We start from the raw sequence: 26,147 nt of genomic DNA on the forward strand, positions 1-26,147 counted from the left end.
TTGGGGCGGTGATGGCAGAGGCAGTGATTTCCTGCGGTTCTGTAGCAAGCTTGCCTGGCCTTTTAGGGGCTCCTGAGGCCTCCCCAGGGCAGGAAGGGGAAGCTGCCCAGGCCCGAGGCAGGTTGCCCCATGCGCCACACACATCAGCTTCCCCCGTTGCCACACTCACAACGCAACCTTCCGGCCACAGCCCAGTCCCTTGCCCTGCCATGCTCCCTTGGTCCTGCAGCCTAGCGTCTGACCCCTGCGCTTGCATTGATGTGTCCATGCCAGCCCTACCCATCCTGTGGCCAAGGCAGAGCAGTCTCATACTAGTAGTCTTCCTAAAACCTGGGTTTAGCGCCCCAAATTCTTGGGGCCCAGGCAGGCCAATGCTTCAGCTGCAGGCAACTGTTCTTACTGTCCTGTTCTAACCCCAGAGAAGGGCCAAAATGAGACGCAAACCATTTATGCTTCTGTAGGTTTATTAGCCGGTGATGGAAACACAGCTGGACAATACAGAACACATGTGTAACTGACACACATCTGGAGAAAACCACCACTCTCTCCCGCTCCCCCTGCACTCAGAGGGTTCATTCCCAGCGCTGTCTCTATGGGTTGGACCCCTGTCGGCCCCTTCTGAGGCATAGCAGGGCTAAATCCTGCCGGGGGTGTCCCCACCTGCAGAGCGAGGTCCCCGGGCCAACGAAGCACCTATGCGTTAGGAAGGATGTTTCACCCCGGCACCCACAGTCCTCCCAATCTCCAGGAATTCCCCAGACGCTTTCATCTCCAAGAAATCCCAGGAGGTTTGTGCACAAAGTTGGATTTCTGGATGGCAGATGATGGGGAGTTTATAAAGCTAAGGGACAACTATCATTTCTTCCGCCCACACCTAGAGCTCCTACGACGAGAAAGCTTATGTTGGGCACTGGGTGGGGTAGAGTTCAAGATCTGGTCAGGAGCTTGGCAGTGGGAGTGGTGGTCCCCCCTCAAGTGCGTGGGCCCCCAGCGTCTTCTCTGCGGGTGAGGCTATGGGCGGAATCTCTCCGCTGGGGGAAGAACTGACTTTGGGGCTGGTCCCTTGCAGAGAGAGAGAGGCAATCAGACCAGAGCGGAGTCATGGGCCCTGCCTCCATCGGACACACAGGCCAAAGGGCAGGTGAGATGCCTGGATGTTTCTAGACCCCAAAGAGAAGTTGGCTCCACGGGAAGGCTTTGGGGGTGGGGATGTGTGGAGGAGTCCCCATGGGCCGCGTTGATCTGCGTGAGAGGCCACAAGAAATGAGGTCTCTTTGGAAGGCCAGGAGGCATCAAACCGAGAACCAAATGGGCTGCTGGTGAGGCGCGGACACTTGCAGGAAAACGGCTTCGGAGAGGGGCGGTCCTGCTCGGCATTCCCGCTGGACACTTGGGCTCTCCTGACACTTCCTTAGGGGCCTGTCTCAGTCTCCATCACCCCGGCCCATGTCCCACCCCGGGGGGAGAGGGCCCCCGGGGGCCAGGCTCAGGGCACCATGTGCCACCACTTGAAGGAGAAGGGCTGGCGGCGCACATTGGTCCCGCAGTGCACCTCCCCATGCAGCATGTGGTACGGGGTGAAGTCGTCGATGAAGGTGCAGTGGAGGCCCAGCGGCTCCAGCAGCGACCGCACCTTCTCCTCCAGGCAGCAGCGGCCGTTGATGATGGGCCCGAAGGGCTTGGGGATGCCCAGGTACTTGCCCAGCACCAGCATGTTCACCTGCAGAGCGGGGAGGTCAGGTCAGGGGCGGCAGTTCATCCTTGGCTCCTACCCCAACACCTTCCCTAGACCTGGTAGGACCTGAATTTGTCTTTGAGACAACCTTGAAAATCGCTACTTGCCCTTTGAAGAAACGGGAGAGGAACATGGGCTGGCGGGAACCCTAGCCAGCTGTGCATCCCCATGGAGCATCTGCCCGCTCACAGTCACTAATTTCTCTGGTAACTGCTCTTCTTATTGGGGACTGTGGTGGCTTCCATACTTGTGCTACCGACTCCCACCTCCTAGCCTGTGGGTCAAGGCAGACACCTGAGCCAAGCGGGGCCCATCAGATTCTCTCTCTCGGACATTTGAAGCTGATGTGGCAGGAGTCAAGCCAATCTCTGTGCCTGTATCTCTAGTGCGTGGTCCTGCTCATACTCATCCCCAGGGGCAGAGAGGCAAAGGCAGCCACGCTGGAGGCGGGGAGAGGAAGGAAGAGGGAGGGGATGAGTGATGGAAATGGACGCAGAGGTAAGAGGTGGCTCCAGGTGTCCTGGTATGACACCGTCCTCTCTGGCTGAGGCTGGCTCGGGTGGCCCTCTGTTTCCCGCAAACACAAGCGTCTGAACCTGTGCACAAGCTCTGGGAGCACATACACAACTGCAAGGCCGCCCTGAACGTGCAGGAAGGAAGGAGAGTGATGAGAGGCCTTGCCGGTGGGGAAATGGAGGAAAGCAAAAAGGCAGGAAGAGGAAGGAAAGGGGATGAAGCAATGGTGATGTGGACAGGCTTTCTCTGCGAGGCTCTGATGATGGGAAAGTTGTGCTTCTCTGGAGGATGGGGGTGGAGGTCAGAGAGGGAGAGGCGGAGGGGAGAGGAGGGAGGGGGAGGGGAGCTGGCTGACCTCCAGCAGTGCTACTCAATGTGCGGTCCTCAGATAGCAGCATGGGTGGCACCTGGGTCCTGGTTGGAAAGGTAGCAGTGTCTAGGCCCTGCCTCAGACCCGCTGAATCAGAACCCCTGGGTGGAGCCCCAGTGGTCCAGGCATTCCAGATACAAGTGGCCTTAAGGCTCAACCAAAGGCCACTTCTTCCATGAAGCCTTCTTGGATTTTCAGTCCTGCCTCTTAGGCTGCAAGTGCTTTGTCCAACCTCTGAACGGCCACATCACTTTATCATCCAAGATAGATCATTGGGACAGGTCCTCAGAGAGGGGGGATTTCCCGTCTCGGGATTAGCTTGGGAGCTCTGTGAGAGCAGGGAGCAGCCTACATCATTTTTGCCTCTCCCACAGGGTGTCCGAATGTGTGGGGGATGGATGAAGCGCTGTGAGCCGCGACAAGGAGCAGAATGGGACCCCGGCCCAGCTGATGCCGCGGGCTTTACACACACCTCCTCAGGTACCCATCCGTTCACTCCGCAAATACAAGGGGGTCCCTGGGAGCAGGGCGGGGCCCTTCCCTGGTGGCCCTTGAGCAAGGGGCATGGCCAGTGAGCATCTGTAGTGACCATGACCATCAGCCAACTAGCAGGCCTTCTGCCGGCCATGATGGGACCCTGCTGCTCTCCGCCACCCCAACCCCAACCCCAACCCCAACCCCAACCATGGCAGCGACCAAGCAGCGCGCCCCTCCGCAGAGGGGAGGCTAGACGCCCGACCGGAAGAAACCTTAGGTCACGGGCGGCCTCACCAAGTCAGGGAAGAAGGCCACCGCCTTTCTCCTCTCGGTCCTGAACAGCTGGGGGATGTCCACGATGTCCCGCTCCGTCAGGCCCAGCTCCCGCTTCAGCACCTCCCGGTTCCAGTCGATGCAGCTCTGGGGGGGGCGGGGGAGGCAGAGTTGGGGAGCCCCTGCCATGGCCCCAGGGGTCATGTCTGGTTAAGGAGAGGCGGGCTGCCCAGGTGCCAGTGGATCAACTCTCCACATGAACCTTATCTTTGCACCCCTTCGTCAAATATACTGTCCTGTGTCCCCCTCCTCACAGTCCTGTCCCACTCGCGGGCTCAACACGAGAGCGTTCCAGAGTGTTCCATCCTTGCCCCTCTTCCTTCGCTAGACCCTTCCCTCCTCAGGGAACTCCTTCAGTCTCATGATCTGAACACCATGGAGACTCCCCAGTGTCTATCTCTCAGCCTGCCTGCCTCCTCCTGCACTCAGGGCAGGCCCCTCCGTCTCCCCCAGCCCCTCCTGCACTCAGGGCCGGCCCTCCGTCTCCCCCAGCCCCTCTTCTCCTGGTACAGGCATTGTCCCTGACACAAGCCTTGCTGTCCAACCCCATCGTGGCATCTGTGCCTGCAGGGCCCAGGAGAACCCTTTGTCCTTGCAGACACGCTGTCCACCTCTGTTCCATGCCCCGGGAGGCCATCCTGGAGAATCAGGTCTCCCGTGCCACTGGCTTCCGGTTGGGTTCTGCCAATGGGGACACTGTACCTGCACGAACTTATTGTAGCTGATGAGGTTTTCATTGGAGAGGACCTGGTTGATGGAGATGGTGTTGACCCGGTTGTTACCTGTGAAGGCGAGAGGGGGGGGGGGGGGGGGAGGGGGAGGGGCAGGAACAACGCCAGCCGTGAGGGCCCTGCTCTGGGAAGCAGCCAGGCAGGGGCCAGGTGCGCAGCTACTGGTCTGGCAGAGTCAGCATCTCTCCGGCCTTTCTGGCTGGTAGCCACCAGCCAGCCGAGCTCAGCTTGGCCACGGGGCAAGTCTGGGTGTGGGAGGGTGGGAGGGGCCGGGGATCACGGCGCTAGGAACTCAGACCTTTACATGAGTTCATCGGAAGTGGTAATGCCTAAAACTGGAAATTTACAAACCCCCTCCCCGCAGGGCGCTGGGTGATGATTCCTCGTCGTTGGTCTCATGGAGGGGCACGGCTGGGCCACCCACCTGCCCACCGCTGCACCCTGCCCCTGCCCTCCAAGGGGTGAAGCATGGAGCTCCCCAGGGCCTGGCTTTCCTGCCTGCTGGATGGGGTGCCCGAGGAGACAGGGCTGGACAGGGCAGGGGAGGTTAGAGCCAGCAGCGCACAATCCTCACAGCTGCTATTTATCCAGCTCTTACCTGGGGTCAGAGCTCTACCTTTGGTGCCTCATTTAACCCTCGCTGCAACCCCGCCAGGCACGCATTATTGTCCCCCGCCCTGTGCCCCATGGAGCTGCCAGTCCAGGACAGGGACGCCTGGGGCCAGCCCCTCCCCCAGTTGCTGAGGGGACATGTGCCCAACCCTCCCACACCCAGGATCCCACAGGGTTGGCCGGTGGCAGCAGTCACCTGGCAGGGATGGGGAGGGGGAGCCTGGGGCTGGACTCTAAGGAGCAGAGGAGTTGGCAGAAGGGGCTTAGCTCTGGGAGGTGGCAGGAGACGGTAATTGAGCCCAGGCTCCAAGCCCCCATTAGGTGCTCCATCGATCCATGGGATTTCACTCACAAAACACGAATTATTAAGAATTTCAAGACAGTGGCGGCCGAGCATTCAACCTCAAGGGAGGGACCCTCTGAGCAGAGGGCCCTGTGGGGCGACCCTGGTCACATGCCCATGAGGCTGGCCCTGTCTGCACTCTGTCCCTGCCCATCCGAAGCCCATCGTCCACCAGCTGTCCTGCCAGCTCTGTCCCCACGGTGGCCCATGGTGGCTGGAGGAGCAGGGCGAGCAGTGGCAGGGGTGAGGGCTCCTGAATCGGAGTGGGGGGGGGGGGCGGGGCGGGAGGGACAGCCCCGCTTTAACATTTGCCATCCCTCTCTCAAGTCACAAGGTGTCTTGCTTTCGGTGGAGGGGTGGAAGGCTGTGATGAGGGACAGGGGTACCCACCAACAACCCCTTCGAACAGCAGGGCCCTGCCGTAGCCCCCCTTCCGTTTTTCCTGGAAGAGCTTGAAGCAGGCGCCGGGGCTGGCCAGGAGCATCCGGAAGCCCTGCGTGGAGAGGGCAGACTCCTCAGCATGGGCCCTGGAGCTCATCCCCTGCCCAGGCGCCAACAGTCATGTCACCAAGTCCTTACCTTCCCATCGGGGGCCGGGACGAAGCTCAGAAACTCATCCACGTGGCCCACGGCCAACCAGTCCACAAAGAGCTCCACGGGGGGCTGCACCCTCTGCGCGTGGAGGAAGTCCCGCACCACCTGGGTGACCCTGCGGCCACTTGACCTGGGGCCCAAGGGGTTTAAAAAAAGGGGTTGCTTAACTAAAAAAAAATCTATGCAGAAATGGAAAGACAGAGTTCAAGGTATCTGCAATATCTACCAAAAAGCATGCATTGCCTTTGTAAGCAGGAAAATACATACATGCATACACACATACATGCTTACATGCATGCATACATACATACATACAGCATGTGATCCCAAGTTTGACCCCAAGGTGAGTTCTCCAGGAGGCACACAGGACAGGTCCTCACACCAGGGCTCGCCACCCAGGCAAATCCTCAGAACCGCCTTTGCACCCCATCCTCACATTCTCCAAGAGACTGACTTCACCCCTACATTCCACCCCCCATGGCTGGTGGTCCTTCCTTGCGTTTGTCTTACATTTCTCTCACTGCAGCCTCACGCTCTGCACATCAGTGGGGAGAGAGGTGGGCAAGATCACCCTTGAGGGGCCTTATGGCCCCAGCATTTTACGGTTGTGAATTTAAATCCCGTTCTTTGCCTTCTGAAAAAGGGTCTAACTTCCTCTTTCTGAGGGATCATATGTTTGGGTTCACTCTATGTGTTGGTCTATTGCGTAGCTAACGACCATCCTATATAATAAAAGCCTAATATGCTAAATATCTGACTGTTCCACCGTTTGACCAGTTGCTATGACCCACACTGACCACCAGGGGGCAGATGCTCCAACCGGTAGGTTAGATTGCTGCTGGGGTCCGGCCAATCGAGACTGGGTGAGAAGGGCCAGAGACACCCTAGAGCCTTCCCGCGGTCCCTCCCCAGGCCCCGATCATGCACCAGTGGGGTCCCTCGGCCTGGCCTGTACCCTCTTGCAATGTGAGACCCCTCGGGGGATGTCGGAGAGCTGGTTTTGGCTCAATCCCTGCAGGCCAGGCCGAGGGACCCCACCGGTGCATGAATCCGTGCACCAGGCCTCTAGTTATCACATAATCCCTTCTCTTTTCCATTGGTACCCAGGTGTTACTTTTAAATAAAACAATCTGTTATTCTGTATGTGTTACTGCCATTTCAATTTTCATGTCCTTATATCTCCCTTCTCCTGCTCTCAGGAAAAGATTTGATATTAGTCATTTACATCATAGTATAAACAAGCTCTGACTTAAATGCAGTTTCTCCCAGGACTGTTGAGACTTAGAGCTTTTTCTTCTTTTTTAATTGGTAGCAACATCTATTTATTTTCTGAATGGGAAGACCTAAGTCTAGTTATAACTTTGCATTCTGTGTTACCTTCCCAGGTCACTCACCCTCTCTGAGCCCACTTGTAAAATACAAGGGCTGAATGACCTCTTGGGGCCCTGCTCAATTACCTGATAATTGTGGACAGTGTCTGGTGAACAGCCCACGGCCTCCCCGCCGCACCTCCCCCTGTGTCCAGGACTACAGTTTTATCACTCCTTTCTGGTTCTCTGTGAGGAGTGAAATAGCACCTCACCCCCAGCCACCATCACCACCCCCACCCTCAGCCTCCATCCCAGCAACACCCCTCCCTGCTCCTCTCTCACCCAGGCAGGTTGCCCCCAATGAGGATCCTCCCCAGGGGGTACTCTTTCCCGTTGGCCACCACTGGGGGGCTGACCTCCAGGTTTCCGAAGGAGTCCAGGCCACACACAGAGCTGTCTTGCGGCTCCCGAGTCACATAGCCGAAATCTGGACCCTGATAGGAGAAACTGAGTCAGGGTGGCTGAGGGGGGCAGACGGCCATCATGAAGAGCTTGAAGCAACTTTCTGGGTTCCAAATTCCTTAAAGGCGGGGCAGGGGTGGCTGCCCATTCTTCAGATGGAAATACTGAGTCAAAGACTGGGATCGGATCTAGTCAATATTTCAGGTATGCACAAGGGCCAAGGTTGGGACACACACAGGCCCTCTGGCCCGGCTGCCATGTGAGAGCATGTCATTCCCCATGGTCACAGGGGGACAACAGAGAGGGCCCTGGCTGCTCCTGCACCACCCATTAGACACAGAGCCCGAGGCCATGGCCACCCCCTTACTCTGCACAGACTTTCTGCCGAGTCCAGCCCCAGGGCAGGCATCTGGCTGCTCTAGAGTGGCCTGTCTCTGAGGACCACGAGGCTGGTGATGGCTTTGTGAGCCTCAGCCTTTCATCTGTGGAAGAGGAGAGAGCTTCCCAGGCCACCTCTCAGAAGGATGTTAAGAGGTGAGAGGCCCTACCACCTGTGTGATCCAGTGCGGGGGTTGGAGGGGCCCCCATTCTCTAGGCACCAATGGAATCTCCTCTCCTTCCTCGAGGAGATCCTGGTCAGCACCCATCATCCTCACGGTTACCCTATTACCAACAACACCAGCAGGCTCCCTCTGCATAGACAGAGAACACCTGTGAGGCCAGGGCTAGCATATCAGTTCCACTGATGAGGAAACAGAGGCTCAGAGAGGGAAAGTGACTCGGGCAAGGTCACACAGCATGTGAGTGGCAGAGCCGAGTTGTTCTGACACCAAAACCTGTGTTCTTAGCAGCTGCACTGGCCTGCTCCCCCTGCCAGACAGAGCAAATAAAAACACAGGATGCCCAGTGACATCTGAACCCCAGACGTACGACAAATATATTTTAGTGTAAGTACGTCCCATGCAATGCTGGGGATATACTTTCACCAAAAAATACTCACTGCTTATCTGAAACCCAAAGTTAACTGGGCATCGCCTATATGTTACCTGGCAACGCTACTCCTGCTGTTAGAGATCGTGGTTCCCGGCGCTGCCCCTGTCCTCCACACCCCGGTGCGGCCCTCGGAGTCATGTCCATGCACCCTCAGGGCTGGGCTGCCCCTGGACCACTCACCAGGATTCTCTTGTAAGGGAAGTCCTGCAGCTCCCCATTCCTGGGGGAGTCGAAGACCACCGGGAAGGTCTTGTGCGGCGCCTGGACGTAGCCCAGCTCCATCTCGTCCTGCGAACGAGAGAGACGCCCAGCTGGGGACAGCCAACAACTTCCCACGCTTGCTTGACACAGGGCACGTCAGGGGAGACTGCGCACGGGCGTTCTCTGCCTTGGGGAACTCTGCCCTTGGGGGTGAAGGAGGCGGGGGGGGGGTCGGTTGTGATGCCTGAGGGCTGTAGGAGGTGCTAGAGGCTCAGAGAGGGAGTGCAGTTGCCTAGGGTCACACAGCAAGAAAGGCCAGGAATGAATAAGAACATGGACATGACCTTAGGGGTGTCCCCGTGCTGGGTCAGGGCAGAGTGGACACAGAGAAGGACTCAGGGTGGCCCGAGTTGGACAAGGAAGGCGCTGGGCGTCAGCCAGCACCTCTGGCCTCCACACGCGGTCATGAAGGGTTGACTGCTAGACAGGGCTGAGCGGACCTGAGGAGATACAGATCTGCCTCCTTCTCAGACTCATCAACGTGTCTGGGCCAATTCTGACCACTCTGGTCCTGGAGGCAAAGATAGCCCAGCATAGACAACCTACAAACCCAATGAGAAGCTCACTGTTATGTGCCCTGCCCTCAGCTCTTGATGGATATTAACTCCATTAATCCCCCTGACACGCCTATATGGAGGCACTATTGTTACCCCGTGTTACAGACGAGGAAAGCAGAAAGCAAGGAACAGAGAGGTCTAGTTATTTGTCCAAGGGTGCACAGCCAGTCAGCAGCACAGCCAGAATCCAATCCAACTTGTCTCATTAGATAAATTTGGTTCATTGGGTGAACCTCCAGCCATGACAGCTCCTAGCCTGGCAGTCAAGGTCTCCCTCCTCAACTCTTCCCCTTGACAGAACCTTGGCCCTGGCCAAAGTGAGCACGTGACATTCTTTCTCGTGCCTCCTACCTCTGGGCCTTTGCACATGCTGCTCCTCGGCCAGGACCACCATCCCCTGAGTCCCAGCATGGCCCTTACCAGCTGTTTGGCCCTGGGCATTTGCACCCCTGAGAGCTCCTCAGGTGGGAAATGACAGGGAGTTGTCAAGAAGATGGAGTGACACTATGGCAATGACACATGGCTAGTAAGCGCTCACTGAATGGCACAAGTCGCTACCCATCCATTTGCCAAGTCTGGTCCAGCCAGATGCCCTTCCTCCTGGAGGCCATCACTGATCCCCCGACAGAGGTGATGCCACCTCCTGCAAACCCAGATGGCACTTTGCTGGTGCCCCTGGCGCAACCTAGATGGTGAGAGCTGGGATTTTACCACCTTGGGGCTTCTCAGCCTCGGCTCTATTGACATCTGGGGCCAGGTCATTCCTTTCCGTAGGGGCCAGGAGCCAGTAGCATCACCACTCCGTGTGGCCATCTAAAATGCCTCCGACGGCTCCCTATTCCTCAGGGGACAAAATCGCCATCCGTTGAGAACCACTGGCCCAGGCTGCTAAGGGCAGGGCGTGTGTGGCCAACCCAGTGCCTAGCCCAGATCCTGGGGGTGAATGGGTGTTGAATCCAGCGTCAGCGTGTTCCTGGGTCTCCAGAAAGTTCTGGAGAGAGGGGGCGAGCTCTAGGTCTTTAATTAGAAAGAGCGGTGTCCGGGGAGGGCGATCCAGCGCCCAGGTCCTCCTGCGTGTTCCCCGTTAGCCCCACCCCACCCGGTGGAGAAGGGCCAGCCTCCCCTCGGGCTGGTGTCCTGGCTGGGCACTGCCCGGCGGCGTGGTACCTGGATCCAGCGGTCATTTCGGTTCTCGGCCTGCGGGCAGATGGTCAGCTTGCAGCCGGCCTTCATGGCCAGCTCCGCCACTGCGTCCACGAACCGCGAGTTGTTCCTCACCCTGCAGACAAGCCCGGGCAGAGTGGCTCAGGACAGAGCCAGGCCAGGGGGGCCACCAGGGTCGGAAGGACGCCCGTGTTCCCCAGACTCACTGGCACACGTACACCTCGAGGGGCGGCAGGGTGCTGGGTGTCATGATCCAGGGGGCCACCCGGAACACGACCGTGTCAGTGAAGATCGGGGACTCGGAGAAATCCTGCAAGGCAGAGAGGACAGAGCCCGGGCCTGGGGTCCAGAGGCCGGGCTCACTCAGACCCGCTGGCCCTGAGCAAGCCTTCATCTCAGGTTCTAGAGAGGACCTGGGGGGGTGGGGGGAGGGCAGTCTGGGTCTTTCCCACCAGCAGTGCCCGTCTCTCCCAGGACAGAGCCTTTCTGTCTGCTTCTCTGCCCGGCCACCCCTACCTCATTGGAGTCGTCCAGCAGGGTGACGTGGAAGGAGACGAGCCCCGAGAAGCCGGCGTCGGGGAAGGAGAGGCCCTCCACGAAGAAGCGCTCCTCGTCCCCGTGGAAGCGGGGCACCTCGTAGGACACCTTGTCCCGGCCCAGCACATGCCTGTAGGCCTCGCACGAGTCCTCGGGACCTGGGAGGGGACCGGAGTAGCAGCTGCGGCTCCCTGGTGGGCCCGGGGAGCGTGAGGGATGCAGGAGAGCTGTGTGGCCTCACCCAAAATGCAGGCCAGACAATCCCTGCGCCTCACCTCGCACTGGCAAAGGGGGAAAAGATGCTTAATACGCCGTGTGGGCCAGGCTGGGGGCGGCATCGAAAAAAGTCATGTGTTAGATGCCCCCTAACCAGCGATTCCACTTCTAGGTATCTTTCCTACAAAATACACACACAAGGGTCTTCACTGGTTATTCACATGTTCATCGAACACACATTTACTGAGCACCTACTATGAACCTCTGAGGCACGGCTGTGGACTCAGGATACAGCCATGAGCTAGGTCCCTGCCCTCAATGAACCTATTGTCAAATCAGCAGCCGAATGACCCAGGGGACAGGGTGGGTCCCAGCATCTCTGTGCTTCGGGATGCTATGGAGCTGGGTAAAAGAGTGGAGCAGACCAGATAAATACGCAGAAAGAGGGGTCGAGTATATAGTTCAGTGAAAGAAACAGGTTGGAAAGCAGAATATGCACACCACGCACGCACATGCACGCACACGCATGCACACATGCACACACACAGAGGCACATTTAGTACATACAGAAAGAGCAGTTAGAACACATGCCGATCCTTAACAGAGAACACATTTTAAGAGTCAGGTTTAGGGTTAGGGATAGAGGACTCTTATTTTTTACTCTAGATGCTTTATATTGTTTGGTCTTTTTAAAAAGTGAGCATCTTGCCGAAACCGGTTTGGCTCAGTGGATAGAGCGTCGGCCTGCGGACTGAGGGGTCCCAGGTTCGATTCCAGTCAAGGGCATGTACCTAGGTTGCGGGCACATCCCCAGTGGGAGATGTGCAGGAGGCAGCTGATCGATGTTTCTCTCTCATCGATGTTTCTGACTCTCTGTCTCTCTCCCTTCCTCTCTGTGAAAAATCAATAAAATATATTTAAAATAAAATAAAATAAAATAAAAAGTGAGCATCTTATTACTTGTGTCCATTTGTATTGTTTAAAGGTCTTTTACATCCTTGCTTGGACTTGCGATAATGGCATTGTGGCTACATAAAGCAATAGTCATGGTTTTTTTTCTCCGGGAAATGCGCACTGAATTCGGCAGGGCCAACGCCCGTGGTGCCAGGACTGGCTGAGGAACACCTCGGTAAACAGCGAGGAATAGATGAAGCAAGAAGGACGGAGAGCGATCACTGCTGAATCTGAGGGGTTGGCCTCTGGGGGTTCGTTACACTGTTCTCCCTGCTTTTGTGCACGTTTGAAATATTTTGAGAGCAAACATTTCTAAACATGCTTGAAATACATTTTAAAAATTCATTCATCCAATAAAACAACCTCAGGCGACAGCTGTGCTGGCCAGGTCCAGAGCTCACGCATCTGACTGTTCCCCTGGCCCCCAGGGCACCCGGAAGCCTGGGCAGAGCTGTCCCCTGGCTCTGGGCAGCAGGGGAGAGGTGTGAACTCACCGCAGACGTGGAAGACCCGTGCCCGCTTAGCGTCATAGCTGGAGGTGTGGAGGATGAGTCTGTGGTCATCGAAGAGGGCAGCGGGGCCCTGGGTCCGCAGGACCATGACGGACATGTCTTCCAGGTCTGTGGAGACAGAGAATTTAGGGAAAGGGCCTGGCACACAGTAGGTGCTCAGATAATGTTAGCATCCCCTGCTCCCCTGGAGGGAGAGGAAGGTGAAAGCTTATTTCTTTCTTTTTTTTTTTTTTTGAAAGCTTATTTCTTGAGTTCCATCCTGGGGGCGTGCATGGCACCGCGGAAGCTACGAGGGGCACCTGCCAGGTTAGAAGAACCATCAAGGTGTGTCTGGGAGCTGGGCCTCTGGCCCAGAGCTCTGCCTTCAGGGCCATGCCTGTGGGTCGGAATCCCTACAAACTAGGTGAGCAATGACCCTGGACACCCAGGGACACGGGCTACCCTGGGCCCCTCACCTTGCAGGCAGCATACGTGCTGGTCACAGTTGTCCCGGTCATCACAGTTCAGATCGTCCCTGTCACAGTTCACTAGCAGGATGGCCCCATACCCATCGGGCCCCCAGACCCACTGGCGCTGCCAATGACAAAGCAAAGCTGGTGATGGGGGATGGGACCAAGCCTGTGCCTCCCTCCCCAGCAACCTCTCGGCTGGCCAACCCCATCCTGCCCTCTGAGGACAGGTCCCCTCTCACTGAAGCGCCTCCTGCTCAAGAAACAGCAATGGCCCGGCCGGTGTGGCTCAGTGATTGAGCATCAACCTATGAACCAGGAGTTCGCGGTTTGACTCACAGTCAGGGCACCTGCCTGGATTGCAGGCTCGATCCCCAGTGAGGAGCACGAGGAGGCAGCCAATCAGTGATTCTCTCTCATCATTGATGTTTCTATCTCTCTCTTCCTCTCTAAACTCAATAAAAAATATTTAACAAGAAAGAAAATAAACAGCAATGGCTCCCCACTGCCCACATCATCAAGTCCAAACTGGTAGCTGTCTTTCGTGGCTGTCCGTCCTCTTTCTCAACAGGCAACCTCCTAATTCTAAGTCCGTCCCTCCCTGCAGCCTTATCTCCTGCTGTTCCCTCCACCGGGAATGCCCTCCCTTTCACATCCCTTTAGAGACCAGCTCAAGTGGACTTGCTTCCAGAAAATCCTCCTTGCTCACCCAGCCCACCTTGACCTTCTCCTCCAAACTCCTTCTACATGAAGTGCCACCACAATTCAGCCCAAAGTTCTCTAACATTTCATATTTGGTAGATTTCCCTTTACACCTAGGTCAAGGAGTTAGCACACTATGGCCCATGGACCAAATCTGGCCCATGGCCTGTGTTTGTAAGTAAAGTTTTATTGGAACACAGTCATATGCACTTGTTTACACACTGACTATAGCTCTTTCACACTTCAGTGGCAGAATCAAGATGCGCCACAGAGACTGTATGGCTTGTGAAGCCTAAAATATTTATTATCTTGGTTTTACAGAAAAGGTTTGCTGACCCCCAACCTAGATGGAAAGGCCAGGAGACAGTTCCCACGAAGCAAGACCTAGCCCAGGGCTGAGCACTTGTGTGCTTCATCATCCCTGGCAATGACTTTTCTCCTAGAAATAGAAGATCCCCACCATGCCTGGCTCCCCTGACCTCGGCATCGGCTGGGTGGCAGGGGGATGCCTGTAACAACCTCGCCACTATGAACCCAGCCTAGGGCAGTTCCAGACTCCATGCCCCCTTATGGGCCCAGGAGAGATGTCCTACCTTGTCCACAAAGCTTCCGTTCTGCCTGCCCTCACAGTCCAGGTCGCAATCCAGGGTGATGTCTGCAAGGGAAGGGGAGAGGGAAGTCACCACAGGGTTCTCAGGAAATCAACATAGGCCTATGACTTTCACCTTTTACCTCCTGCTCTCAGGGCCCACCTGGGGCTGGGCAAAGGGAAATAATTTCCAAGAAGACCCTGCCCAGAGGTGGGGGCACCCGGAGTCTCTCTCCCTGGGCTGGGGAAAGGCAGTGGCCTTGGGGAGGAAGCAGGGTCAGAGTAAAAGCCCAGGACAAATGCTGCCCCCTCCAGGAAGCCCTCCCTGATCCCTCCCTCTTCTGTATCTCTACAGGCCTCACTGTCTGGGGCACACCCTGCACTGAGCTCAGGTTGCCCTAGACATTCTTGGTCTGTGTGAAGCTGTCTCACACCCCTGGGATGGGGCAGTGAGCCTGGACTTGGGTGTCAGACAGACGTGGATGTGAATCCGGGCTCCGCCATCTGCCGGCTGTGGCCTCTCTGGGCCTCACCTTCATCCCAAACCCTTAAAATCCCAGCTTCCGTCCCACCTTCTGAGCGTGTCTCCCTAGAACTGGGGGGGATTTTATAACACAAACGGGGCATTCATGGGAGAGAGGGAGGGGGAGGGGGAAGAAGGAAACATTGGAAATCATTTTTAAGCTTGAAAAGATGCCCAACCACCATGCAACAAGTGAATGAATGTATCCCACAAACAGAATGTGGGCAAAAGAAGTCCCACCCGAAAAACAATATGCACAATGTGATTCCATCCATAGGAAGTTCAAAGGACGGCAAAAATAGACTATATGATTTGGGTATGCATATTCAGGTGACAAAACCACAAAGAAAAGCAAGAAAATACTTATCACAAGGTTGCAGCTACCTCTACAGGAAGGAGGCCAGAGATCAGAGAGGGGTATATTTGGGGGAGACTCTGGGGTGCTAGTCATGTTCTATTTCTTGACCTGGGCGATGGCTGTTCATTTGCTTTGTAATTATTCATTAATGTGTGTGTATAAAATAAAGCTTTATTGCAGTGGTTCTCAATCTTCTGGCCCTTTAAATACTGTTCCTCATGTTGTGACCCAACCTTAAATTATTTTCGTTGCTACTTCATAACTGTCATGTTGCTACTGTCATGAATCGTCATGTAAATATCTGATATGCAGGATGGCCTTAGGCGACCCCTGTGAAAGGGTCGTTCGACCGCCAAAGGGGTCGCGACCCACAGGTTGAGAACCGCTGCTTTATTGTCTGGCCGGTGTGGCTCAGTGCTTGAGAGTTGACCTATGAACCAGGAGGTCACGGTTTGGTTCCCAGTCGGGATACATGCCAGGGTTGTGGGCTCGATCTCCAGTGGGGGGCCTGCAGGATGAGTCTCTCTCATCATTGATGTTTCTATCTCTCTCTCCCTCTCCCTTCCTCTCTGGAATCAATACAAAAATGCAGCTTTATGCACTTTTCTGTGTGATATTTTCCAGTGAACAAGGGTGTATTGTGTGGTCAGGGAGGGGGAGGCAGGGAGATCCCCAACCTCAGCCCTAACTTAAGGAAGGCGAATTAAAGCAACCATGAGATACAACCTCTCTGACTGGCACAAAGGGAGAAGGCTGATGGCGCCCTGTGCTGGCAAGGCACTCCCACCTGCTGCTGGCAGGTATATAAAGTGGTACTGTCTTTTTGGAGAGCAATTTGGCAATATCCAGCAGAATTACAAAGTGCATTTTCCATAGAAGATGGAGCATTTTGAAATTTCTTGCTAATTGCTCTCCGCGTGCTTGTAGCACCCATAGTTGGTGCAAACTCCCACCCATAGTGCAAGGAGCTCCCCAGCTCCACATCCCTGGCAACCCTAAGTTCAGCGTCTTTTCCTCTGGGCTCTGATCACTGGGGCTTTCTCTTCTGTGAATTGCTTGTTCATATTTTTCGCCTATTTCTAGTCATTTGTCTTTTTTTCTTACTGATGGAAGTTTTCCATAATCACTATGCTCCAAGTAAGCCATATGCATTGCAGATTTCTTCTCCCAGTCCAGAGTTGGATTCCTCTGTTGTACAGAAGTTTTGAATTTAAATACAGCCTAACTTATAAATCTTTCCCCTTATGATCTGTGCTATTGTTTTTCCTTGTTAAAGATACCCTTGACCTTGAGTTTACAGATATTCTCTTCTAAAAGCTCTAAAATATTGATTTCACCTTAAGATTTTTAACCTGTTTTAGCTGGTTTGGCTCAGTGGATAGAGTGTCGGCCTGCAGACCAACGGGTCCCAGGTTCGATTCCGGTCAAGGGCACATGCCCAGCACATGCCCAGGGTTGCAGGCTCGATCCCCAATAGGGGGCAGCCAATCAATGATTTTCTCTCATCATTGATGTTTCTATCTCTCGCTCCTTCTCCCTTCCTCTCTGAAATCAATAAAAAAAATATTTTTTTCAAAAGATTTTTAACCCATCTGGAATTTATTTTTCAGTACAGTATAGTACAAGATATGGTTCCAGGTTTATTGATTCTCACATGATATCCACGTGAGCAGGGGTCTATGGCCAGTTCTCTATTGGTTCTCTGGTCTGTATTTAATCAGCTGCCTCAAGTACAACAACTTGGAGAAAAGCCGTTGGAACCATGTATCCCTTCCTCTTGTTCTTCCTCAAAATTGTCTTGGCTATTCTTGCCCTTTGCTCTTCCCTATGAGATTTAAGCTCAGCCCTATAAAGCTCTATTTAGATGGTTTGATACTGGCCCAGAGCTGCTGAATCTCTGTTCTGTTATTTTGTTTGTTTCATTCTTTCTTTCTCTTTGTGTTCCAGGTTGGGTAACTGTTGCCCTGTCTTCGAGTTCACCAGTTCTTTCTTCAGCTGTGCCACATCTACCTATGAACCCCTCAAAAACATGTCTCATCGGATTTTTATTTCCAGCATTTCCATTTGAATCCTTCTTATAGTTCTCATCTCTCTGCTGAAATTCCCCATATATTCATGCATGTTACCCACCTTTTCCTCTACAGCCTTTAACATATTAATCACTCTATATGTCCTGTCTGATAGTTGCATGGTTTATATTTCAGTTTGTGGAGAATTAGTCCCCAAAAAATTGAAGTTGGGAAAAGCAAGGTTCAGTTATATGTCTATATATGCTTCCATTTGCTTATGAAACAGGGGGGGGGGGGGATAAACATGTATGTGTGTGTCTACTTGTATAAGCACAGCATGTCTCAGAAGGGTGCTGGGCCTGGGGAACCTGGAGTCTTGGGTCAATTTGGAGCTGAGGGGCACTGACCTCACACATATAACTACAGTCAGCCCTCTGCAGACTCAGAGGATAAAGTGTCGGATAAAGCAATTCCCAACCGTGGAGCTGACCCTTGAACAACACAGGTTTGAACTGCATGGGTCAATAGAACTGTGCAGATCAATTGAAAATAAAAAATCCATATATAACTGGACCCATGCAGTTCAAACCCATGTTTTTTAAGGCTCAACTATATACTCTTTTGTTTGAATTTTTTAAATGTGTACTTCTTATTTTAAAAAAAATACAACTCATTGATTTTGGTAACAAGATCCTTTCTCAGTGTCATTCCCAACCACTTCCCATCCTGCCTTTGGCCAACGCCCCTTGGCCACACCCTCACCATGGCCCCCAACTTACCAACACAGGTGAGGTAGAGCACCGTGTATGCCAGAGGCTGGGGCTTATGTCTGGAGTAGTAGGAAATCTGAACCTGCGGAGAGAGGGGCCCAGGGTCATGTTGGCTGAAGCCAAGAGCCCCCGCCCCAAAGGACAGGCCTTGGAATATCTGGCAAGGAGGGGAGGAGATCTCTGTGCACTAAACTTGAGTTTACCAACTCAGCTCTTCCTTCAGCCTTCTCTATGCCATTTATTTGTCCATGCCTCGGTTGGCCCATCTGTAAAATGGGCCTATTTGTGAGGGATTCTATGGAGACCGGGCCCCAGTGCTGCCGATGACGACCGTGTGATTTTGGCAAGCCCCTCTCCCCTCTGAGTCTCAGTCCCACCATGTGTACAATGAGGAGTTCAGACCGGGCAGGGTTTGGGACACTCTCCAAGCCAATGTTTTTATCTCTGGGACTCAGACAGGCCTGGACTTCAGACAGCCCAGCACCTCTGGGTTGTGTGACCTTGCCCAAAGCCCTTCACCTTTCTCAGTCACCTCTGTTTCCTCATCTGCAAACTGGGACCATACAGGTTCCTAGCTCAGGGGACTATGGTGCAGCCTAAAACAACACACGTAAAAGACGGATCCCACAGACAGTGCCCAGGAAACATCAGCTGTTGTAAGTGGGGGGCAGGCGGCATTGTGTATGGGCTCAGATTCTAGATGCAGCCGAGGAAATACCCTGGGAAAAGTCCCTATCTGCTCTGGGCCTCAATTTCCTCGGCTGGAGAGTGTGGATAATAACAGTTCCTACCTGCAGGAGTGATTATAGGCTGTGAGGATTAAGGGAGGAGCGAGTGTGACATGCTCAGCGTGGTGCCTGGCCCACAACCAGCACCCAGTAACTGTCCCAGGCGGGGCCAGTGAGGACGATGGAGCAGTTGGAGCCTGATGCATCAAAGCCACCTTGTGGTGAGGGCTGGATGGGCTCATGGGCAGCGCTCTTAAAGGGACAGTTTTCCAAAACATCGTTCCTGACATGGAGTGTAAATCCATCCCTCCTGTACGACAAGTCCTGGTTCCCATCAGCCATATAAGGTGGCATCGCCTGTGCCAAGCTCAGGGGCCACCCCATTTCTCCCACAGTTTACGTTGTTTCCTGCCCTGGGGCCAGAATGTTGCCTACAGCTGGGGCAGGTTAAAGGGAGTTGCCTCTAGCTGAGTGAGCAGAGAGGGGAGGGAAGGGAACTCGGGCAGGAAGAGAGTAGATTAGAGGAAGAAGAGGCGACTTGGGGAAATGTCACCTTGGGGAAGGGGTCTCACCAGAAAGAGCATCCCTCCCCTGTCCCTGCTCCCTGCTCCCTGCTCTCTCCTCCATGCAGAGCTGCAGGGACACCCTAACCAGCCCTCAGCCCACAGGTGGGGGAACGACTTGCCAGAGGACACGCACTTTGTGTGTTGTTGTTTGTTCTTGTTTTTTGTTCATCCTCACCAGAGGATATTTTCCCCATTGCTTTTCAGAGAGAATGGAGAGGAAGAAGGGAGGGAGGGGGAAGGAGAGAGAGAGAGAGAAACATCAATGTGAGAGAGGCACACTGACTGGTTGCCCCAGGTACCTGCCCTCAACCAGGAATCGAACCTGCGGCCCTTCAGTGCGTGGGCCCAATGCTCTAACCACTTAGAAACACTGGCCACGGCCACACGCTTGGGTTTCTTGTTTGTATGGTTTTGTTCATCCTCACCTGAGGATCTTTTTCTATTGATTTTTAGAGAGAGCGGAAGGGCGAGGGAGAGAAGAGAGAGGAAAATATCGATGTGAGAGAGACACAGCAGTTGGTTGCCTCCCACCTGCGCCCCGATCAGGGCGGGGGATCAAGCCTGCAACCGAGGTACATACCCTTGATGCTGATGCTCTGTCCACTGAGCACACTGGCTAGGGCCACACTTTGTGTCTTTAAGCGCACTTATCACCACGCTACTCTGCACTCTGGGTAAAAAGAGGGCCCAGGGAAGCTATTTCACTGCCTCCCCGCCCTGCCCCCAGACCACGGGACCCACTCACGTGACTGTCGTTGACGTCATTGCTGGGAGAGTTCATGACCACGATGATCTCCAGCCCTGCGTTATAGCGCCACCGCCTGGTGTCCGCACGCTCCCGGCCCCTCTCCATGCTGGGAGAGATGTAGACGTCCACACCGGGGGTCCCGTAGACCTGGAGCATCTCTGTGCCCTCCGGTACTGACCTGGGAAGAACAGGGAGCCATGGGAAGTGCTAGAGGGGGCAGCCCTTGTTCCGATGCTTGAGCTTTGGTTCAAAGCCTTGCTTCCTCCAGGAAGCCTTCCCTGACCACCCCAGGCCTCTCAGATCCTCCCAGTAAGCTCCTGGGAGTCAAGCCTCGACCACCCACACATGTATACACAGTCTTGCATTCCAAGGCTCCGTGTTCATTCACATTTCCCTTGTGAGTTTCCCGGGCATCAACTGTGGGATTAAGAAGTCTGTGATGTTATCTGACGCTGGGACTCCAGCTCGTCTGGGAGTCCTGTTTGAAGTCAGCCTGCTCATCTTCTTATTGTCTGAGGGGCGTCCACTGTGTACACAGGCACTGTTCTCCCCAGAGCTTTCAGTCCCACTGGGAGCTGAGGACAGAACTCTGCCCAGGGCAGCCAGATGGGGCTCAGGGCCACAGGGTCAGCGGTGGTGCCTGGACCAGAGGCAGGAGCCCGATACTAGACAGGCTGGGTCGCACACCAGCCGGGTGACCTCGAGTAGTCGCCTGGCCTCCCTGCGCTCGGTCACCTCACCTATAAAGTGAGATAATGACCCCCACTTAGCCAAACTCACTGGCCATCATGGGGCTCAAATGTGGTCATTGGAAGGAAAGGCTTGGAACACTGCCCGCCAGGGTGGGGGAGGGGCTCTTAAAGGAGATTAAGGCCCAGGAAGCTGGAGGCGGTTTGAGAGCGTGGGCCCAGGTGTCTGCGAAGACTTCCCTGTGGAAGGCAGGGGGACTGAGACCAGGAGGACACACCTGAGGGGAAGACATTTCACCAGGGAGCCGGAGGGAGTCAAGTTTAATCAACAAAACCAGCTGTTTTATCCCACCCCTCTGTCATGGGGAGCCGGCGATGGCTCTTGATTAGGAGGCGGTGAAGCCTGTGGACTCTGGGGCCAGGGCACCCGGGTCCAAATGCCAGCCTCGCATTCACTAAGCGTGTGACCTGGAGGGAGTGGTGCGGCCTCCCGCTGCCTCAGTGTCCGCGTCTGTAAGGGGGGATGATGAGGAGATCAAAGGAGTGGGCGTGTGTAAATGCTGGGGGTGAGCGAAAGTCAGGGTCACCTGAACCTGTGCCCTCATTTTACTGCTGGGAAAACTGAGGCTTCAGAGAAAAGGGACTGCGAGGTAGGGCTCCAGGCTCCCAGTGCAGTGCTCATGCCCCGTCCTGGAAGGTGTGTGTTAGGAAGATCAAAGGGATGGCTGATGGGAGGAGACCTGTGTCAGGTACGGGAGGATCTGGGTGTCCCACTTCCCGGAAGTCAGCAGAAGTGGCCAGGCCACCTCGAGCTGCCAGCATCCTGCTCTAGCCCGTGCCCCCCGGCCCAGCCCCAGGAGGTGCGTGTGGCTTGGAGCCCCAGTTTCTCCCCAGACGAGGCTGTCCACGCACAGGACAGGCCAAGGCCCCCCCAGCACCACGCCCTCCCAGCCAGCCTAGGAGGCGGGGAATGGAGGGTGAGGTGCGGCAGGGGGGTTGCCAGGGATGGAGGCGTGTCCTGGGGTGCAGGACTCTCAGAGCTGAAACCTAGAAGGTCTTGGGCAAACGGACAGCTGGTCACCCTCGCAGTGCCCAGCCTCGGACCCACCCGGTGAAAGCAGATTCCAGAACCAGAGGTACTGCAGGCAGGGCCCTGGAACGGGCACTTACAACCACCCTGATGCCCAGTGAAGCCAGAACCACAGCTAAGGGTGGGCTGTCTCAGAAATGCTGGAGCCTGGTGCCCCAGGGCACGTGGGGATGACTCAGGGTGAGCCCACCCTGTCCTGGGAAACAAGACTAGTCAGGTCTCCCCTTGGGTCTCGTGTCTTCCCTTCATTGGTGAGAATGGCGATGAAGGTAGCTCCCATAGCCATATTATCCCCACTTTGCAGATGAGGAAACTGAGGCTCAGAGATGACAGGTGACTTGTCACACAGCTAGTAAGGGACAGCCAGGACTCATGGCCAGCTCTGTCCCCACTCCCTTGCAAACCCAAACCCATCGACCTCTGGGAAGACAAAAGCAGACTTTCCGAGCCAAGGAACTGGCAGGAAAGGTTCCTGTAGCTGAAAACACACAGGTTGACAAAATGACCATCAAGGTCCCCACCGAGTGGCCCCCAGGGGCCGGGGAGACCAGGTACCAGCTGCTCCTCCCCTCAGTGAGGCTCCCAGATCCTGGCCTCTCAACAGAACCAGGGTCAAGAAATCACTGGCCCTCCTTGACCCCACGTCTTCCTGCCCCAGGAAAGTGCGGCCACACTTTTATCTTGAAAAGTTGGAGAAGTGCCGCCTCCCAGGCCCCGCTCTGCACGGCAGTCAGAGCCCTCGGTGAAAATCCGCTGCGGTCAGCGGGGAGCTGCTTTGTCACATCAGGGACGGGGCCCAGGGGCCCCTGGGAGCAGAGCTTGAAACCCACTGCTCTTCAGGGCACACGGGGAAACCGAGGCGCAGGAAGGAGCAGGAGGTTGTTCCAAATGGCACTGCGAACAGTGGCAGAGCTCGGACCAAACCTCAGGGCCACTGGCCCACAGGTGCCCGAGCCTTTTCACCCCATGAGGCCACCTCTGCTGAACAAGGGGTGCCGTGGGCTGTTTGCCCTTCCACCGAGGGCAGCGGCTCTCAGCCCTGGCTGTGCGTTCACCCCGGGGGCGTGGCTCAGCACAGGAATCCCCGCTCGGGAAAACAGCCCCCTCACCCAGTCAGGGCCATCTCCAACTCAACTCGAGGCAGGAAGACAGGATTTAATCCACTGCCTCAGATAGAGCGGCCCCATGGTCTTGCCTGTGCTCATCCTTCAAGGCCCTGGCTGGTACCCTTCCTCCAAGAAGCCTGCCCCTGACGGCTCAGCCCATGCTAAGGTCTCTTTTCTCATCTCCTCCTTCTCCAAATATAGTTTAGAGGTTGCTCCCCAGTGTACAGCAGGCTTGGGGACACTTGAGACTGTCCACAGGGTCAGGATAAAGCCTTAATATGGTGACAACAATGATAATCATGGTGACAGTCACCATCATTGAATGTTCACCACATGCCAGGTGTCACCTGCATGCTCTGCACCCATAATCTCCTTCAATCTTCCCTAGAGCCCTTGGAACAAAAGGCCAAATGGTTTGGGTTGCATCCTGGCTTTGCACTCCTCACTGGCTGTGTGACATGGGGGCAAGTTACTTGTCCTCTCTGTGCCTCAGTTTCCCCGTCTATAAAATGGGGAGGCTGATCATGTCCGCCTCCTAGAATTGATAAGAGAATTAGTTAACATATGCAAAGCGCCAGGCAGTGACTGGGTGGAGCAGGCTGTAAGTGTCATTGCTGATATTATTATCATCATCATCATTATTATTATATCATCTCCATCCTACAGAGGAAGAAACAGAGACTCAGGTAAAACGACTTTCCTAGGGTCAGACAGCTGCTAAAACGCGGAGCCAGGGCTGAGTCACCATGCCCACATGCCCACTGCCCCTTCTCCCGTTGGCCCACAGTCCAAGCGTCAGGGTTGCTCAGTCCTGGCCTCTCCAAGCAGAAGAGACTCCGTGCTGACCCAGGAGTCTGACCCTCTGTCTGCCAGGCAGGCGTCCCTTCCGCAGCCACCCGGGAGGTAACCCAGCTTCTGCAGAACTGCAGGGTGGGCCCCTCAGAGGACAGGGACCACGCCTGCCTGTTCACCTCTGTGTCCCCGAGCCTGGCACACACTAGGCCAGCCGTGGGCAAACTACAGCCCGCGGGCCGGATCCGGCCCGTTTGAAATGAATAAAACTAAATAAAAAAAAAGACCGTACCCTTTTATGTAATGATGTTTACTTTGAATTTATATTAGTTCACACAAACACTCCATCCATGCTTTTGTTCCGGCCTCTGGTCCAGTTTAAGAACCCATTGTGGCCCTCGAGTCAAAAAGTTTGCCCACCCCTGCACTAGACCCAAAAGAAATACCAGGGTGGCTGGTCATTGAGACCCAAGAATCCCTAGTTCGAAGGTGCGGGAGGCTCCACCTACCACCCTGTGGCTATCCCACCGCAGCCTCCTCTGCAAACCCCAACATGGCCCACCCACTCCATTTCCCCAGACACTGCTGCTTTGCCTCTCATGACCCCAATCTGTCCCCCATCCTCTAGGGAAGCTCTTCAGGGGAGGAGCTAGCCCCGGCTTCCTGGGGCACATCTGCCCTACGGGCAGGAGGCAGGCGGGTGTGGGGGGGAGGGGGATGAGTCACCCCCATGGGCATGAAGTGCTGGAGAAGGCAGTGGTGCCCGGCCTCACAAGTACCCCTCCTCCCTCATCACTTCTGGAACAGTCTCTGTGGCTGCCCACTCCTCAGAAGCCACCAAATCCCCTTCCAACTCCTCACCGCCCCCCCCCCCCCACCTCAACCCGGCTTTAGCTCCCAGGACCTCGCTGGGCCAGGCCTGCTCAGACTTGGTTCCCTCCCATGACCAGCTCCTCACCCCCTCTCACCTACTACCCCGGGACCAACCTATCTCTGCTTCTGACTAAGTTCACTCCAATTTTTAAGTTTTAATCTAGGACACTGGTTCTCAGCTGGGGCGAGCCCCTCCACCCCAGGCACAGCTGGTAAGATGGGAGCAACGACACGGCTCTGCCTTCTCCCCTCCCAGACCCTTGACTACCTGTGTCCCCGGTTCAGCCTCAGGAGCTGGGGCCCCTGAAGACTTCCCCAAACCCTCCCCAAAGGCTCCTCTTCCTCCTGGGAGAGGGAGAAGGTGGGGTCTCGTCTCCAGCCGCTGGCTTTAAGGACATGGGCATACGGTGGGGGCAGAATGCATGGGCCTCAAACAGCTGGAGGAGACCCCTCCACCTCAAGTGGCGGACAGCCAAGTTCATAAGACTCCTGACCACCAGTGGGTTTCAATCCTGACTTGGCCGCTGAGTCACTGTGTGACCTGAGCAAATGGCTTGGCCTCTCTGTGTCTCAGTTTCCTCACCTGTCAAATAAGTTGAAGAATAATGAACTTGGCTCATATGGTTGTTGTGAAAGTTACATTTAAGAGGCTTGTGAAGGTCTTAGGACAGTGCCTGGCACTGAGTAAGTGCTATCTGCGTATAAGTAATTGGAAAAAACAGGTAGATGCTCTGTTTTCAGGCTCATCGGCAGGAACTGGGTCTGGGGAGGGGCAGTGTGTCTCTTCCTATTCCTGTGTGCTCAGCCAGACTCTCAGCCCAGCCTGCAGCGTCCTCCGGACAGAGAACATGCGCAAGCCCCGTGTCTCCAGCACCCCCTCCCCCTCCCTGGCTCCAAGGCGCTGGCCAGAGCTCAGCCGGTATAAGCCTCTCTACCCACCTTCGGTCTCCCATACTTCAAGTTTCCTGGCTAGAGTCTTTCCTCGCAAAAGGTGAGGACCCAAGCTCCTGTGATTGGCTGGTGTGCCAAGGCCAAGGCTCAGGGGAAGGCAGCCACGCCAGGCCCGAGCCCTGAAGATGCCCTACACAGCTCATCGGGAGGACCCAGGGAGATAGCCCTGAGGGCCTGCAAAGCCCAGGCCTCTGGCTCTTACCCATAAATGTCCACCAGGGTCTCCACGCCAGCCACGCACACGGCACTGGTGGGGTGCTCCAGGGACACACGCACGATCCTCTGCAGGGACATGCTGGCCTCGGACTGGGCTGGGGCCACTAAGCCCAACACTGCCTACCTACAGGCCCCCGGGCCAGTGGTTTAAAAGACCCTGGCCCTGCCCCTCCAGCCCAGGGTGCTAGCTCATTGGCTGCCGTCCTGGAAGCCCAGCCCCTTCCTAGAGCCAGGATCTCTGGATTGGCTGGAAGAAACCTGATTTGCATATGAACTTGTTGCTTCCACCCCAGCACTGAGGTAGTTAATTT

At 55.4% G+C, this 26,147-nt stretch overlaps 1 protein-coding gene across 1 annotated transcript; it reads right to left on the bottom strand.

Moving 5' to 3' along the window:
* Positions 1–557: 557 nt before the first annotated feature.
* On the bottom strand, positions 558–25,914 carry PADI3 (peptidyl arginine deiminase 3). Its single transcript, XM_059686133.1, has 16 exons — positions 25,823–25,914; positions 20,117–20,297; positions 18,087–18,159; positions 14,422–14,483; positions 13,133–13,250; positions 12,660–12,785; positions 10,975–11,153; positions 10,665–10,768; positions 10,462–10,573; positions 8,657–8,764; positions 7,364–7,515; positions 5,697–5,841; positions 5,508–5,610; positions 4,134–4,213; positions 3,393–3,518; positions 558–1,720 (listed from the first exon to the last, which is right to left on the bottom strand). Exons 1-16 carry the CDS (start codon positions 25,912–25,914, stop codon positions 1,487–1,489), a joined length of 1,995 nt encoding a protein of 664 aa, XP_059542116.1. The 3' UTR covers positions 558–1,486.
* Between the last annotated feature and the right edge of the window lie 233 nt (positions 25,915–26,147).

Source organism: Myotis daubentonii, chromosome 3 (assembly GCF_963259705.1).
Source record: "Myotis daubentonii chromosome 3, mMyoDau2.1, whole genome shotgun sequence".
Lineage (NCBI taxonomy): Eukaryota > Metazoa > Chordata > Mammalia > Chiroptera > Vespertilionidae > Myotis > Myotis daubentonii.